The sequence below is a fragment of the Coenobita brevimanus genome, chromosome 26, assembly GCF_032717465.1.
Source record: "Coenobita brevimanus isolate Jiangsu-jjx chromosome 26, ASM3271746v2, whole genome shotgun sequence".
NCBI lineage: Eukaryota > Metazoa > Arthropoda > Malacostraca > Decapoda > Coenobitidae > Coenobita > Coenobita brevimanus.
The window spans coordinates 44,553,956-44,568,869 of NC_136979.1; the positions used below are offsets into that span (position 1 = coordinate 44,553,956).

Genomic DNA, 14,914 nt, shown 5'->3' on the forward strand with positions numbered 1-14,914 from the left:
TTAAATGTCAGGACTAACTTGCCTAGCTCTGGGCTTGTGCACTCCTAATGGGGCAGCATAGGATTAGATGATGGATGGAAGGATTATTATTATTATTATTATTATTATTATCAAACAGTGAGAAAAGCAAGTTATCTTTATCAGTGTTAAATTATTCCTTCAGACTGACAAATGAGGAAGTGAAGGAGCATTGTGGTGTGGATGTGGATGTGATAAAGTGTTAGGAGAAATACATCAAGGCAGTTTGGCTATATGGAGAGGATGGAGGGTGAGAGACTAAAGAGGAGAGTGTATGTGAGTGAGGTGGAGGGGGGGAGGAGGAGGGGGAGGCTGAGGACGAGGAGGAGGAATTAAGTGGAGAGGTATATGAGAGGGGGGTGTGAGCTGGGGGAAGGGCATTGAAATGGCAGGGGACAGGGAAACATGGAGGTGATTTGTTTGTGGCCACTTGCAGGATCAAGGCGTCTTGTAATAGGTAGATAGATACAAAGAAGTTATGCCTGTAATTATCACTCTGTCTCAGGTGTATGCTTTATATCTATGCCCCCACTTGCTACTATCATGGGCTGTTGTGTGTGCTGATACTGGTTACAAGGGTCATTGGTCAGGAGGGCACCTTTATCTCTAATTTATCTAGTTCCCCCACCCCTCTACCTCCTTTCACCTTACCCTGTTAATCATATTCAGTCATTCCAGTTTATTCTGTTACCTGATTTCATTCCATATTGGTCTTCCATTCTGCATTTGTTACATTTTGTTGTGCTACTTTTATCTGGCTTCATTCTGTTCATTTCTTTCTGTAATTATATCTTATCTGTTTGATTGTCCCACCTACTTATTGTAAATCTTACCCTTTAGTGCTTCATATTTTCATTTCCACCCATTTGTACCTATGCATTTCGTAACCATCTCATCTTATCCATTTGTCTGTCATTCTTCATCTCTCTTTCCCCCCTTCTCCTTCCCTCTTTCCTCCCTTCTCTATTCTATTTTCCCACTATTCCATCTTTCCCTATTCTCCATCCCTCTCCCACCACTCCACACTTCTCTTTCTCTGTCTCCCATAACCATACCTTTCTCTCCCCTCTCTTGCTCCCTCCCATATCTTAATCTCCCTCATCCTTTCTGCCCCATCACCTTCCCTCCCTCCCCTCCCTCACCCTCGTCCCTCTGACCTTGCTTCCAATCAGTCCTCACTAGCACAAGTGTGGGAGAGGCTGGGCATGTCAGCTGGGGGTGAAGGAAGTGAATTTCAGCGAAGTATTACAGTGAAGTTGAATTTAATGAATGTTGGAGTTGAGAAAAGTTCATGAGTTTTCATTAATAGTTGAAATTATGATCTATTTATTTTTATAAGTTGGTCACGCACTAGACTGGAACTGACCTATCATAGCTGAGCCATACAGATGTAATGATTTACTTTTGGTAATTGGAAAGAACAAAAACAAATGCTGACTTGGTTGGAACTTGGAACAGTCACAGACTTTTATTTAATCATATAAACAGGCACTACTTATAAGTTGTGAAAATTCTGAAATGTTATTGACTTAAAAAAAAAATTTCAGAATGTCTGAAATGTAGGTTATGATAAGATATACATTTGCTGAATTGTAACTCGTGGGAGGAGAGGGGGTTTTAGCACCAGAGACCGGCTGGAATCATTGTGCCTAATAAGGAAAGATGTCAACAGCAATAGACCTGGAATATATTGAACGCATCATTAACCCACAGATTACTGGCTTTCATCTTGTGAGTATTGATGAGTTACATCTGTATGGATTGTAGGTTTTGGGTTTTTATGTTGTCTGTATTTGCAGTCTTAATACTTATACAACATATACTGTACAGTATATATATATAGTTCTGTATGAGGAATTTGGAAGGAATTTGAGTGTAAAGTTCGGAAAGAGGTAAAGAAAGTTAGACAGGGTGCCAAAGAAGTTAGTTGGGGAGCAAAAGATAAAAATGGTAGATTAATAGGGAATGGGTGGGAGACAGAGGGATGTGAGAAGAGAGGAAGAAATCAGTAGGGAGGAAGTTGTGGAAGCAGTGAAGAAAGTTAAAATGGGGAAAGCCCTAGGAATTGATGGAGTGTGTGGTGACATGCTGAAGCATGAGGGAGAGATAGTAGTAGAATGGATGTGGAAGGTGTGTAGATTGGCCTGGGAGGAAGGTAGAGTCTTGGAGGATTGGAAGTCAGGTATAATTATTCCCCTGTACAAAGGAAAAGGGGAAAAAGAAGTACAGTATGTGGTAATCATAGGGACATCTATCTTCTTAGTGTAATGAGGAAACGTACATGGTAGAATACTTATTCACAGAGTTAGGGAAATAACAGAGGAATTAGTTGGAGAAGAACAGGGAGGTTTTATGAAGGGAAGAGGTTGTGTAGATCAGATATTCATTCTTAGATCTTTAGTGGAAAAGTTTCTAGGGAAGGGAAAGAAGTTGTATGTGGCCTTCATGGATTTGGAGAAAGCATATGACAGGGTGGATAGACAAGGATTGTGGAAAGTATTAAAAATATATGGAGTAGATGGGAAGCTGTTGAATGCTGTGAAGATTATGTATGAGGGTGCTAAGGCTGCAGTGTGTGCATAGTGAACTGAATGAATTTTTTTATTTGAAGGTTGGATTGAAACAGGGATGTGTCATGTCTCCAAGGTTGTTCATTCTGTATATGGATGGGGTTATAAAAGAAATACAAGGTAGGATAGTGGATGTTCGGTGGTCCTCATGAGAGAGGGCAGTGTTTGGAAACTCCCTGTGCTGTTGTTTGCAGATGATACTGTGTTGTTAAGTGAAGACGATGGAGAGCTGCAAGGCTTGGTGGATGAGTTTGGGAGAGTGTGTAAGAAAGGGAATCTAAAGGTGAATGTAGGGAAGAGTAAAGTTATGGTCTTCGAGAGAATTGACATCAGTGAATATACGGTGAGGTTGGATAAGAAGGAAATGGAAAATGTGAGTGCATTTAAGTACTTGGGTAGTGTGATGAGTAAGGATTGAAGTTTCGAGTGTGAAGTGCTTGAAAGGGTATAACAAGGAAGAAAGGTTGCTGGTTTCTTGAAAGCAATGATAAGAAACATGGAAGTGAGCATGGAAGCAAAAAAGTTACTACATGACAGTTTTGTGATACCATCTCTAATGTATGGAAGTGAAGCTTGGACCTTGCTGGAGGGACAGAAGTCAAGAGTGAGAGCAGTGGGAATGAGTTATTTGAGAGGAGCATATGGAGTCACATGGAGAGACAGACTGACAAATAAGGAAGTGAGGGAGCATTGTGGTGTGGATGTGGATGTGATAGTAAGTGTTAGGAGAAACACATTGAGGTAGTTTGGCCATGTGGAGAGGATGGAGAGTGAGAGACTGATGAGGAGTGTATGTGAATGAGGTGGAGGAGGAGAGAAGGATGAAATGGAGGGATGGAGTGGAGAGGTATATGAGAGAGGGGGGTGTGAGCTGGGAGCAGGTCAGTGAAATGGCAGGGGACAGGACACATGGAGGTGATTTGTTTGTGGCCACCCCTTGCGGGATTGAGGCGTCTGGCAATAGGTAGATAGATAGATAGATAGTGTTGTACTAATTATTATTATTGTTGACTGTTGGTGGTGGGGGGTGTTAGGTGCAGCATAGTTTTTCTTACTGTTGATCAGCCATGATGTTATTTGCCGTACTTGGTGTTGTATGATTCAAGATAATGGAATTTTGTATTAAATATCTCGTTTTGTGTTTGATTTAGATGTTATGGAATGGGGTGAATGATGAGGCTAATTAGCTTTTTGAATAGTAATTGGGCTTGGAGTTGTACTGTGTAAGGTATAGGCTAAGTGCATTTTGTTATTTTAATAATTGGTCTGTGAGGGGCTGGTAGTCAGGAGGGAGGAGCAGATGTTGAGTGAATTTTTTAACCCAGTTAGGATGACAAGCTTCTGAAGTGCTGGAGCAGGTATAATCATGTGCTCAGTATGGCTTTTCTTTGCACGTTACCAAATACTTTAGTTTTTTTAATGGTATGGTATTTCCAAATATTTATAGCAGTGGTCCCCAACCTGTAGTCCACAGGTGCCATGGCGCCCTGGGAGCCTTATTAGGAGCCCGGAGGGTGCCTTGGAAACTTGTGATATACTGTATTGGTCATTCTTTCTCAGAGTTATAAAGATACATATATACCGGTATATATACAGGCGACCCTCTGTCCTCGCGGTTTCTCTGTTTGCAGTTTCGAATATTCGCAGTTTGTCACCAGGGAAACCAAATCACCTTTTTTGAAGTCCAGAGAAAAATGGAAACACATTCAAATTGCGCGCCACACGCTGCATACCGCCCACAGCACCACCCGCGCAGTGTTTTGAATCTCTTGCAGCAGGGTCTCTAATTCTCAGGTTTAGAGATAATTCTCTGTCAAGTCAATTCGCTGTCAGACAATTCGCTGTCAAAGCGTGGACGATTCCCCCATCAGGACAATTCGCACCCTGGACGATTCCCCGTCATTCTATAAATATACTTATTTTTGAATAATTAATACTTTAATAACTAAATATCAGGGGGATCTATCAAAGTCTATGTTCATTCAATAGCGTAGGCTTTGGATATCATTTATAAGTTGCACTTTTAGCCAATAATTAACGTGTTTCTACTTCGCTGTAGTCTACTTCGAATTATATTCTAGCGTCACCCGTAGCTGTCTTCATTAATTTTCATTGGTACTACAACGTCCTGGGTATATTTTAAAACGACTCTGAAGAGGTACAAGTATATATTCATCTTAAATGACAATATCCAACGTGTTATTCTGATCAGCCATAGTGGACGCAAACCGTGGGGAAAGATATGGCTGAGCCTCAGCAGTCGTCACTACATTTATTATAAAAACAATAAACCACCACCACTTTTAAAACTCGTATATTTAAAAGATAAATAAATAAATGACGGGGAATCGTCTCGACAGCGAAAAGTCCTGACGGCGAATTGTCTTGTTATTGTTGTGACTGCGAATTGACTTGACGGCGAATTATCCCGAAACCCATTCTCACTGTGACCACGCTTGTGTGTGCTTGTACTCGCTGATCTCTCCGTGACACCATCATTTTATATACCATGGGCCCTAAGAGAGCAGCCAAGACATCTCCTGAAGGCACCCCAAAGCGCCAGAAGAAGGTAATGACCGTGCTGGAGAAGGTAGAATGGGAAAATCCTGGTAACGGTGGTGGAGGGTGAGAGTGTAGCTGTGACGAGCGGTGTGAGCGGCCATCCACCAACGCAATTAAACTATTTTTTTCATACTTTAATTATAAATAAAGTGTTTATTGACATGTACACACGGGTTTTCTTTCATTAAAGAAGGAAATGGGGGGCTAGGGGTGTTTTTAGGGGAGTACCAATTTTACACGGATATTCGATCTTCGTGGGGGTCTCAGGCCACTGACCCCCGCGAAGACAGAAGGTCGACTCTATATATATATATATATACTGTATATATATACACACAGTTAAACCTCGATATAACGGACTTCAATAGACTGGAATTCGCTTTTATCGGACTCAAGGAGCCACCAGACTAAATTCCTATATATCGGAAAATGTCCAATGAAGCCAGGAGGAGTCCAGACTGCCTGACCACGTCAGCTATGTTCACCACAATGTGGTAAATAAAAGACATATTTATCAGTGTACAGTACATTCTTATTATATATATTATACCATTTGATTAATGTAGTCAAGTTATAATACAGCACAGTACTGCATTGGTAGTCAAAACGGTTTAAAAACCATTCAAACGATGCGGACTAATGTCTGATATATCGGAAAAAGCCAGGGTTAACAGGAGAAAGTCTGGATGTCGCTTTTATCAGAATTTCGCATTTTTCGGAATGGTTTCGGCCCCAATTAATCCGTTATAGTTAGGTCTTACTATATATATATATATATATATATATATATATATATATATACTGTATACAGTAATCCCTCCACTATCCAATGTAATAGAGCCAAAGGCATGTCCGGAAAGTGAAAAGAACAGTGTGCAGTGTTAAGAAATTAGAATTCTGAGTGCAGAGACTTAACTGCAGAGTGCAACACTGATTTCATTAAGGTACAATGGAGCGCGGATAAGATCAGAGTGCGGAGTGTTAAGAAATTAGAATTCTGAGTGCAAAGACCTAAGTGCAGAGTGCAACACTGATTTCACTGAAGTACAATGGAGGGCAAATCAAGAACAGAGTGCGCAGTGTTAAGAAATTAGAATTCTGAGTGCAAAGACCTAAGTGCAGAGTGCAACACTGATTTCATTAAGGTACAATGGAGCTCAAGTAAGAACTGAGTGTGCAGTGTTAAGAAAATAGAATTCAGAGTGCAAATGACTAAGTTCAGTGCAAGATTTGATTACTGCAGGTGCTTCAGATACACCTTCTTACTTGAAAGCAGTGATAAAAAACATGGAAGTGAGCATGGAAGTGAAAAAGTTACTACTTGATAGTATTGTGGTACCAACTCCAACATATGGAAGTGAAGCTTGGATGTTCTTGGAGACAAATCAAGAGTGAGAGCAATGGAAATGAGTTATTTGAGAGGAGCTTGTGGAGTCACATGGAGAGAGAGACTGACAAATGAGGAAGTGAAGGAGCTTTGTGGTGTGGATGTGGATATGATTGGAAGCATTAGGAAAAACACACTACATGAATGGTTCACCACAAACAGGCTCAAAATAGCCCCAGCCAAATCTACAGTGACTCTTCTCACAAACTGGACAGCAGAACACAGTCACATCCCACACCTCACCATAAACAACACTCCCCTGCCCCCCCCAAAAAAAAAAAATCCTTGGTGTAACATACAATACATCAATGTCATTTAAACAACACATCACAAACATTAAAAATAAAATAACACCAGTACTCAATGCTTTGAGGTCACTTGCCCATACAACATTCGGACACAGCAAAGAAACCACCACCACAGTATACAAACAATACATACATTCAGTGATGAATTATGCAAGCCCTGCCTGGGCTTCTAACCTGACCAAAACACACTACAACATTCTACAGACCATACAGAACAAGGCCCTAAAAATAATCATGGGCTGCACAGCTACTACACCCACAGACCACCTACATCAAGAAACCAAAGTCCTCAAAGTCAAGGATCACCTAGACATGAGAGGCACCCAGTTTCTTGCTGCAGCCTCCACAAACCCACAACATCCACTACAGTACATGGCAGCACATCCACCCAAACCAAGGAACATCAAAACAACACCCAGCACATGATACCATACACAAATACTGTCATCTCTACCCCCTCGCCCACCTCAGACCAGCTTCCAGAAGCATATCCACACTCAGATCACTCGCCGCTCCATTCAGTTACTAAAAGACAACACACAGCTGCATGCACGGCCTCCTGACATCCACCCTTCTGAATCCTATCTTCCTCGTGAGGACAGGGTCCACCTGGCCAGGCTGAGATGTGGGCACCATCCAGCCCTCTTAAGCTACCAGAAGAGGCTGGATGACTCCGTCGCTGATGCCTGTCCAGGTTGCAACACAGCACCCCATACTATTAAGCATATTATGGAAGACTGCATTGCACACAATCACCTACGCCAACAACACAACATACACTCTTTGAGAGCTGTGTGGGAAAGCCTGGTCTCGGCCATGGCCTTCCTAAGGGACTCGGGGCTGTTTGGCCAGACTGCCTAGGGAACAACTACTACTACTACTACACACTGAGGTGGTTTGGCCATGTGGAGAGGATGGAGAGTGAGAAACTGATGAGGAGAGTGTATGAGAGTGAGGTGGAGGGGGGAAGAGGGAGGGGGAGGCCAAGGATGAGATGGAGGGGTGGAATGGAGAGGTATATGAGAGAGGGGGGTGTGAGTTGGGAGCAGGGCAGTGGAATGGCAACGTGGAGGTGATTTGTTTGTGGCCACCCCGTATGGGATTAAAGCATCTGGCAATAGGTAGATGAATAGATAGTAACCAGTATTGATATTTGTTTCAAGCAGATTACTACAATTTCAAGGACTGTATGTAGTCAGTGAAGTACTGTATTATATTTTATTGAAAGAAAAGTTTGCCACTTTTAAATTCTTGGAAACATCAAATTCATATTTCACAAACTAAAGAACTTCTGCAAAGATCAAGTTTTTGTGTAAATAATGCTGTATATAACATTACTGAAAGAAAAATGTCACACTACATAATTGTGGAAAAATGTCACACTAACTGTTACTACCAACAGGTAACCAAGATGAGAAGGCTATTTTAATTGACTTTTGTAACAAATATTGATACTTGTTTCACACAAATCACTACAGGCTCAAGAACAATATATGCTAATGAGAATCTCTGTTATTTATGGATATATATGGTTATTGTTGTAGGAGATGCAGTTGCCAGATAGTACTGTGACAAATAATTATCAGTAGGTTGACAATTGTTTGTTTTTTTAGTTAGTTGTTTTCCGGAGAGGGGCACTAACCTTCCGCCAACCCTTTTAGTCGCCTTTTATGACAAGCAGGGATACTGGGGGAGTATTCTTGAAAAACCCCCCTACCCCCAGGGGTATGTGGAGAGGATGGAGGGTGAAAGACTGACGAAGAGAGTGTATGTGAGTGAGGTGGAGGGGGGATCAGGGAGGGGGAGGCCGAGGATGAGATGGAGGGATGGGGTGGAGAGGTATATGAGAGAGGGGGGTGTGAGTTGGGAGCAGGGCAGTGAAATGGCGGGGGACAGGGCGACTTGGAGGCGATTTGTTTGTGGCCACCCCAAACGGGATTGAGGCGTCTGGCAATAGATAGAGATAGATAGATAGGTTGACAATGCATATATAATTTATTTTGTTGACACCTGAGACAAAAGAAGTGTCTGTAATAGGAAAGTGATATACAGTTATCTGTTACTTTGCCTTTTGTTACTATTACTCCTACAGCCAGGAATTTGTGATCTGTTACTATTACTTTGAAAACCATGTAATAGTTTATTACTATTACATATTACTAGTTCGTCGTGTTTGGTATTGGCAGAAGGCCATTGTAAGTGAAACAAATTTAAGTATGATTTATGTTACTTCTAATTCATGATTGAGGGGTTAAAACTGAACACACACACACACACACACACACACACACACACACACACACACACACACACACACACACACACACACACACAGGTAAATGTGGCCTAAAGCCTACAAAAGTTTGGGGACCACTGATTTACAGGATATTGCAATGCAATGTAAGCAAAACCTTCACCCTAGTTTGTGTGTTTCAGCACTGGGGTACAAAACTGACAAAGTATCCAGCTGTGATGTTTTTCATCCATGTTGCATGATTTGTATTATACTGTAATGATTTGAGAACCACAGTATGTGTGGTATCAAGTTTTTGTCTGTATGACAGCTTTGTTGCAGTAACCCCTTCAGTGGTGAAAGCATACTTAGTTTTTGTATTCTGGCAGACACCAGGATTGATTTATTCTGCTGAGAGAACCCCTACTAGTGGTAGGGTTAATGCATTAGTGTGTTACCATTCTATAATGCAGTGTTAGAGAGCAGTAAGCTTGCTGCAATAAGTTGATTTAACTGGACTTGTGATTGTTCTTACAAAACAGGAGCTTACTTTTGTGCTAGTATGCTGTATTCCACTGTTATACTGTAAGTCACAAGCTTTTCTGTAACACAAAAGTCACACAACAGTCAGTTTCTAACAATGACTGATTTTTACCTGTTTGTGTATTTTGAACTTGCACATAGCTTCTTAGAGTTTACATCCCATGGCAGTAATTTTGAAAAGATTATGTCACAGTATCACAGGCAGTCATCAGTTAAAGTCTGACGTGTGTTGGGAAAAGGCCATTGTAAGTGAAACAAATTTAATTGTGACATGTTACTTCTAATTTGTGATTGAGGGGTTAAAACTTGAAACACACACACACACACACACACACACACACACACACACACACACACACACACACACACACACACACACACACACACACACACACACACACACACACACACACACACACACACACACACACACACACACACACACACACACAGTTCATTTTTTACCGTACAAATAAAAGTGAATCATAACTAACTACTGTAAATGAGAAAAATAGTAATTCATGAGCAGTTTAATAATGAAGCAACTTTAAATGATGACAGACTGCATTACTGTATTTTTGTTGTTGTCCTCCCTAATTGTAGTAAAATTACAATAGACCCTCAATATAACAGACTAATTGAGGGAGTCAGGTTCGGTAAATTAGAAAGTTGTTATATCTGAGGGTCCCCTCCCCCCCCACTGGTGGGATTTCAAGCACGTTTGAATTTTTAAAAAATAATATTCCTGTACTAAAAATGAAAACTATATCCATTGTACACTAATTTGACCTATAATTTCACCCTTTTGCAGCTTACTTCACATCCATTTCATTGTACAGTACTTTGCCATGACTAGTAGAGTGATCCCTCGGTTATTGCACATACTTGTACCTGGTACCACGCCTAGTGTGTAAAAATGAAATTGTTCCATAAGGAAGGCACAGAACTTATGAGATTTATCCTAATTGGTACCAGGCACCCCACTTGTAAACCCAAATGTTCCTTTTTACAACAATCCACTAAATATGTACATCCTGTTATGGTATCAGATACACACACGGGCATGGTTAGGTTAATAGAAAATGATTAAAAGGGCACAGTAAGGTAGAACAAGTACCATATAAAGACATGAGCTGGGCTTGAGTTATGTGGTTTTGAAGCTAGGGGGTGGAGTGTTAGTGACTTCCCCCACCTTCAATTAACTCCTTATGTAGAGCCTTATTTTTGAATCCCCCAAAGCCATAAGAAACCACAGGTTTTGCACCATCATTGTTGGCAGAAACCAGATCTGGTACAAAATAACGAAGTTTCTTTTTTCCTTTTTTTAAACTCCCCAAAATACTTGATAACGGCAGGAGTGCAGAACTTCATCTAACAGTGGTAACGAAAACTGCTATGACCAAGTGTGTGATAACCGAGGGATCACTGTACACTATTAATCGGTTTTTACAGCTCAGCAATCATGGTGGGTAGAGGGTAGTTTTGATTTGGAAGGGCCATAGAATGAGCCACATTTAATAACCATCATTTGGTATAACTGAAAACAGTTAGGTGGGCCCAGAGGAGGTGTTTGAAAGGGCCATATGATGTGCCCCATTTAATGACCATTGTTCGGTATAGCTGACGAAAGTTCAGAGGGTTCTAAGGCGTTCGTTAAATCCAAAATCCATTATATTGAGGCTTGTTATAGCCAGGGTCTAATGTATAAGACAGGATGCATTCCAACATATTACAGTTGGTTCCATTCAGCTAGTACTGCACATTTGTGGAGATCGGTAAAGCAGTCTTGTAGGAAGCAGTGGAACTTTAATAGGCAATCTTTCATTAAATTACTGTTGATGGAAAAAAAAAATTGTACTCTTTTTGAACACATCCTTTACTTAATTTTAGAACTGACTATTTAATTGTATGAATGTATAACAGTATGTATCCCCCATGCAGGCAGGGAGAGAGTCGCGGGGTAACCACGTGGTAGCCATGGGGGAGACATCAGCACAGAAGCGGCAGGGCAGAGCGGGGTGTGGGAAGCAGGCCAACGGGTCTGGTAGCATGGTGGGCATCCTCAGTGGGCCCAGCTTGGAACAGCGACTGGCTGAGAAGGAGGAGCGGGCCAAGCTGGTGCTGTGGCGGCGGCCGGTACAGACGCTAAATTATTTCACTAGGGAGTGTTTCATCCTCGCATCAGAGTATTTGGTCAAGTAAGTACAGATGCTAGGGTAGAGACCAAAAATGAGTTGGAGTGACAGGGTAGAGCAGTTCTATATATGAATGACGTTAGTGCTAGTTGGAAAAAGGACAGCCCGATGGCAAAGGAGAGGTTAACATGAAGGCAATTTGTTTGTGGCTACCTCCTCTGAGAACCAGATTATAAATTGACAGTTAGAATAGCTGTACTTGCCGAAAACTAAACAGATCCCTCATTCAAAACTTCACTCACAGAAGACTCTCTAATGGAAAGCCAAATGCAACTTATTTTATATCAGAATACTTGAGAGGGTTAGGCTTCCCCCCCCCCCCCCCAGTATTGCCAATATTTCAGGGTGCCAAGGTACACTTGGAGGGTGTCCCTCTAGCTGTCCTGGTAGGATGTCTTGAGGCCACAGCCAGTGGGCTATGGATCACAGGTCCCATGCTTGGACTTGGGACTGTGCAGGTGGGTGGGGTCTGTGCTCTCTCTCTCCCTATTGTTTTTACTGATTATGACAAAAAAGGAGAAAAATCAAAGCAAGCCTGAGGAAGCTAAATCACCCAAGGGGATCAGAGTGGCATCATGGAATGTGGGTAGTTTGAGTGGTAGAGTGGAGGAAGTGGTTGAAGTGTTGAGTAGGAGGTGAGTGGATGTTGGCTGTGTGTAGGATTACAGGGGTGGATCAGCCAGAATGATTGGTTGGAGGGATTGTCGATACAAGATATTTTGGCAGGGTAGGGCAGATGGATATAGTGGTGTGGATGTGTTGGTTAACCTGTGGATTGCGAGCTACAGCTCAGGCTGGGTAGTGTCGCATTGCGAGCCACAGCTCAGGCTGTTCTGGCCGTGCATCACCTTTAACAGCTTGATCCCCACGCAAACTTACACATGGTGCTATGCAAAGACAAAGAGAGAGAGATTTTTTTTTTTTTCATCAGGTGATACCATGGATGTTTATCTTCAAGTTTATAATAAAAAAAAAAAAATGATTTTTTTTTTTCTTTTTTTTTTTCACCTACATAAACTTACGCATGGCCCTACGCAAAGATGGAGGGAGAGATTTTTTTTTTTTTCACCAGAAGATGCCCTGGATGTTTATCTTCAAGTTTATAATAAACAAAAACTGTAAGAAAAAAAAAAATTTCCTTCATTTTTTTGGGCACCAGGGGGTGGGATAAAAAAAAGGTAATTGCGCAGTCCACAGGTTAAGGAGGAATGAGTGGAATATGTCATGAATGTATTGAGAGTGAGTGAAAGGATAATAGTAAAAACTTTGTTCGATAGGGTCACATTTTCATTTATATTGGCGTATGCTCCACAGGCTGGATTGGATGATTTAGAAAAAGATAGAATCTGGGATGACTAAATACTGGTACATGTGGTAAGTGGTATGGGGGATGATGAAATTGTAGTTTTGGGAGGGGACCTGTATGGTCAAGTAGGTGAAGCAGCTCAAGGATATGGAGGGGTACATGGGGGATGTGCATATGGTGCAAGGAATGAGGAAGGGGAAAGGATACTCGATTCTGGGGAGGCAGTGAACATTATTGTGTGCAACACATATTTTAGGAAAAGAGAGAGTAGGCTGATTACATACAAGTCTGGGGGGAAATAGTAGCCAGATAGTCTACTTCCTGGTCAGGAGGTCTGATAGGAAGTTGATGAGGGATAAGTTTTAGGGAGCAAGGAGTGTGTGCAGCATGTGACATGGTCCTTAAGGAGCAGGTGATGAAAAAGAGAATTTATGCACCTAGGAGGAGAATATGGAAGTTGAAAAACCAGGCGGTAAGGGATGCCTTCTATAGCGAGAAAAGTAGATTGGTGGCTGAGCAGGAAACCATTGACAGAAGCATTAATGAACAGTACAGAGCTCTCAAGAACAATCTCCTGAGAGTTACTGATTCAGTGTATGGATGGACAAGGGGCCCTCCCAAGACCTAAAGTAACTTAATGGTAGGATGAGGGTGTATAACCTGCAATTAAGGAGAAAAGAAGGCTTTTCAGGGAATGGAAAAGGGGTGGTAACAAAGAGGAATATTTGGCTGCCAAGTGTAGGGCTAAAAAAAAGAGGTTTACAGGGGAAAATCCGAGTCTCAGAGACTTTTACTTGATAACCTAAATAGTGTGGAAGGGAAGAATATGATATTTAAGGTGGCAAATCAGATGAAAGGGGAAAACAGGGATATCATAGGTGAGCAGTGTGTGAAGAATGATGAAGGAAGGTAGTGGTGAACACTCGGATGTTAAAGACGCCTGGAGAGAGCATTACAACTGGATGTTCAGTGAGGAGTTTGATTGGAACAGGGAAGATTTGGAGCCAGCAGATCCAGTATTTAACCCTTAGCCTTTAATTGACGGTGCGACTTTGAGCAGGGCATTAGGCAAGGTGCAGGTGGGGAAGGCAGCAGATGTGTCTGGGTTGACTGCCGAATGCTGATAGCCTCAGGAGAAAGGGGTTAGTTTAAGACTTGATAAATACGATCGTATATGAAGGTGTCGTCCCAGATGACTGGCTGAAGAGTGTACTTTTACATGTGTACAAGCAAAGACACAAGCATCTTCCCAATGTTTGATGAATACATAGTGGAAAAATCAAACCATCTGAAACACGCACTGGCAGAGATAGATGTTTCATTGTATTTCGCCCATCATAAATTTTCTTCACACGGAACTAGGAAGATAATTGTGTTTTTGATTGTACGTGGGGAAGGGTGATGCCCTGGAAAAAGGAAATTATAGAGGCGTAAAGCTTTTGGACCAGATAATGAAGGTAATGGAGAGAGTTCTAGAAGGTATGGCGAGAGAAAGAGTGAATATTGGTAAGATGCAGTTGGATTTATATCAGGCAAAAGGACTGCTGATGCCATATTCATTGTTTGACAGCTTCAGGAAAAATTAATAGGAAAGAAAAGGGATCTGTACTTTGACGAGAGAAAGAGTGAACATTGGTAAGATGCAGTTTGGATTTATGTCAGGCAAAAGGACCACTGATGACATATTCATTGTTTGACAGCTTCAGGAAAAATTAATAGGAAAGAAAAGGGATCTGTACTTTGTTATTGTTGATTTGGTGATGTTCTTTGACCGAGTCCCAAGGGAGGTGGT

The 14,914-nt window shown here is 41.6% G+C and overlaps 2 protein-coding genes across 2 annotated transcripts in view; both read left to right on the forward strand.

Moving 5' to 3' along the window:
• The window catches only part of TTLL15 (tubulin tyrosine ligase-like 15), a 180,488-nt gene extending 177,113 nt beyond the window's left edge, over nucleotides 1-3,375 (forward strand). Inside the window, exon 6 of the transcript XR_013896318.1 lies at nucleotides 3,364-3,375. The gene's annotated coding sequence lies outside the window, so the exon portion shown is untranslated. The remainder of the gene's footprint in view (nucleotides 1-3,363) is intronic.
• Nucleotides 1-14,914, forward strand: part of LOC145394204 (vacuole membrane protein 1-like) — a 65,540-nt gene that overhangs the window by 16,357 nt on the left and 34,269 nt on the right. Inside the window, exon 2 of the mRNA XM_080268194.1 lies at nucleotides 11,563-11,819. Coding sequence (XP_080124320.1) covers nucleotides 11,563-11,819 — 257 coding nt within the window. The remainder of the gene's footprint in view (nucleotides 1-11,562; nucleotides 11,820-14,914) is intronic.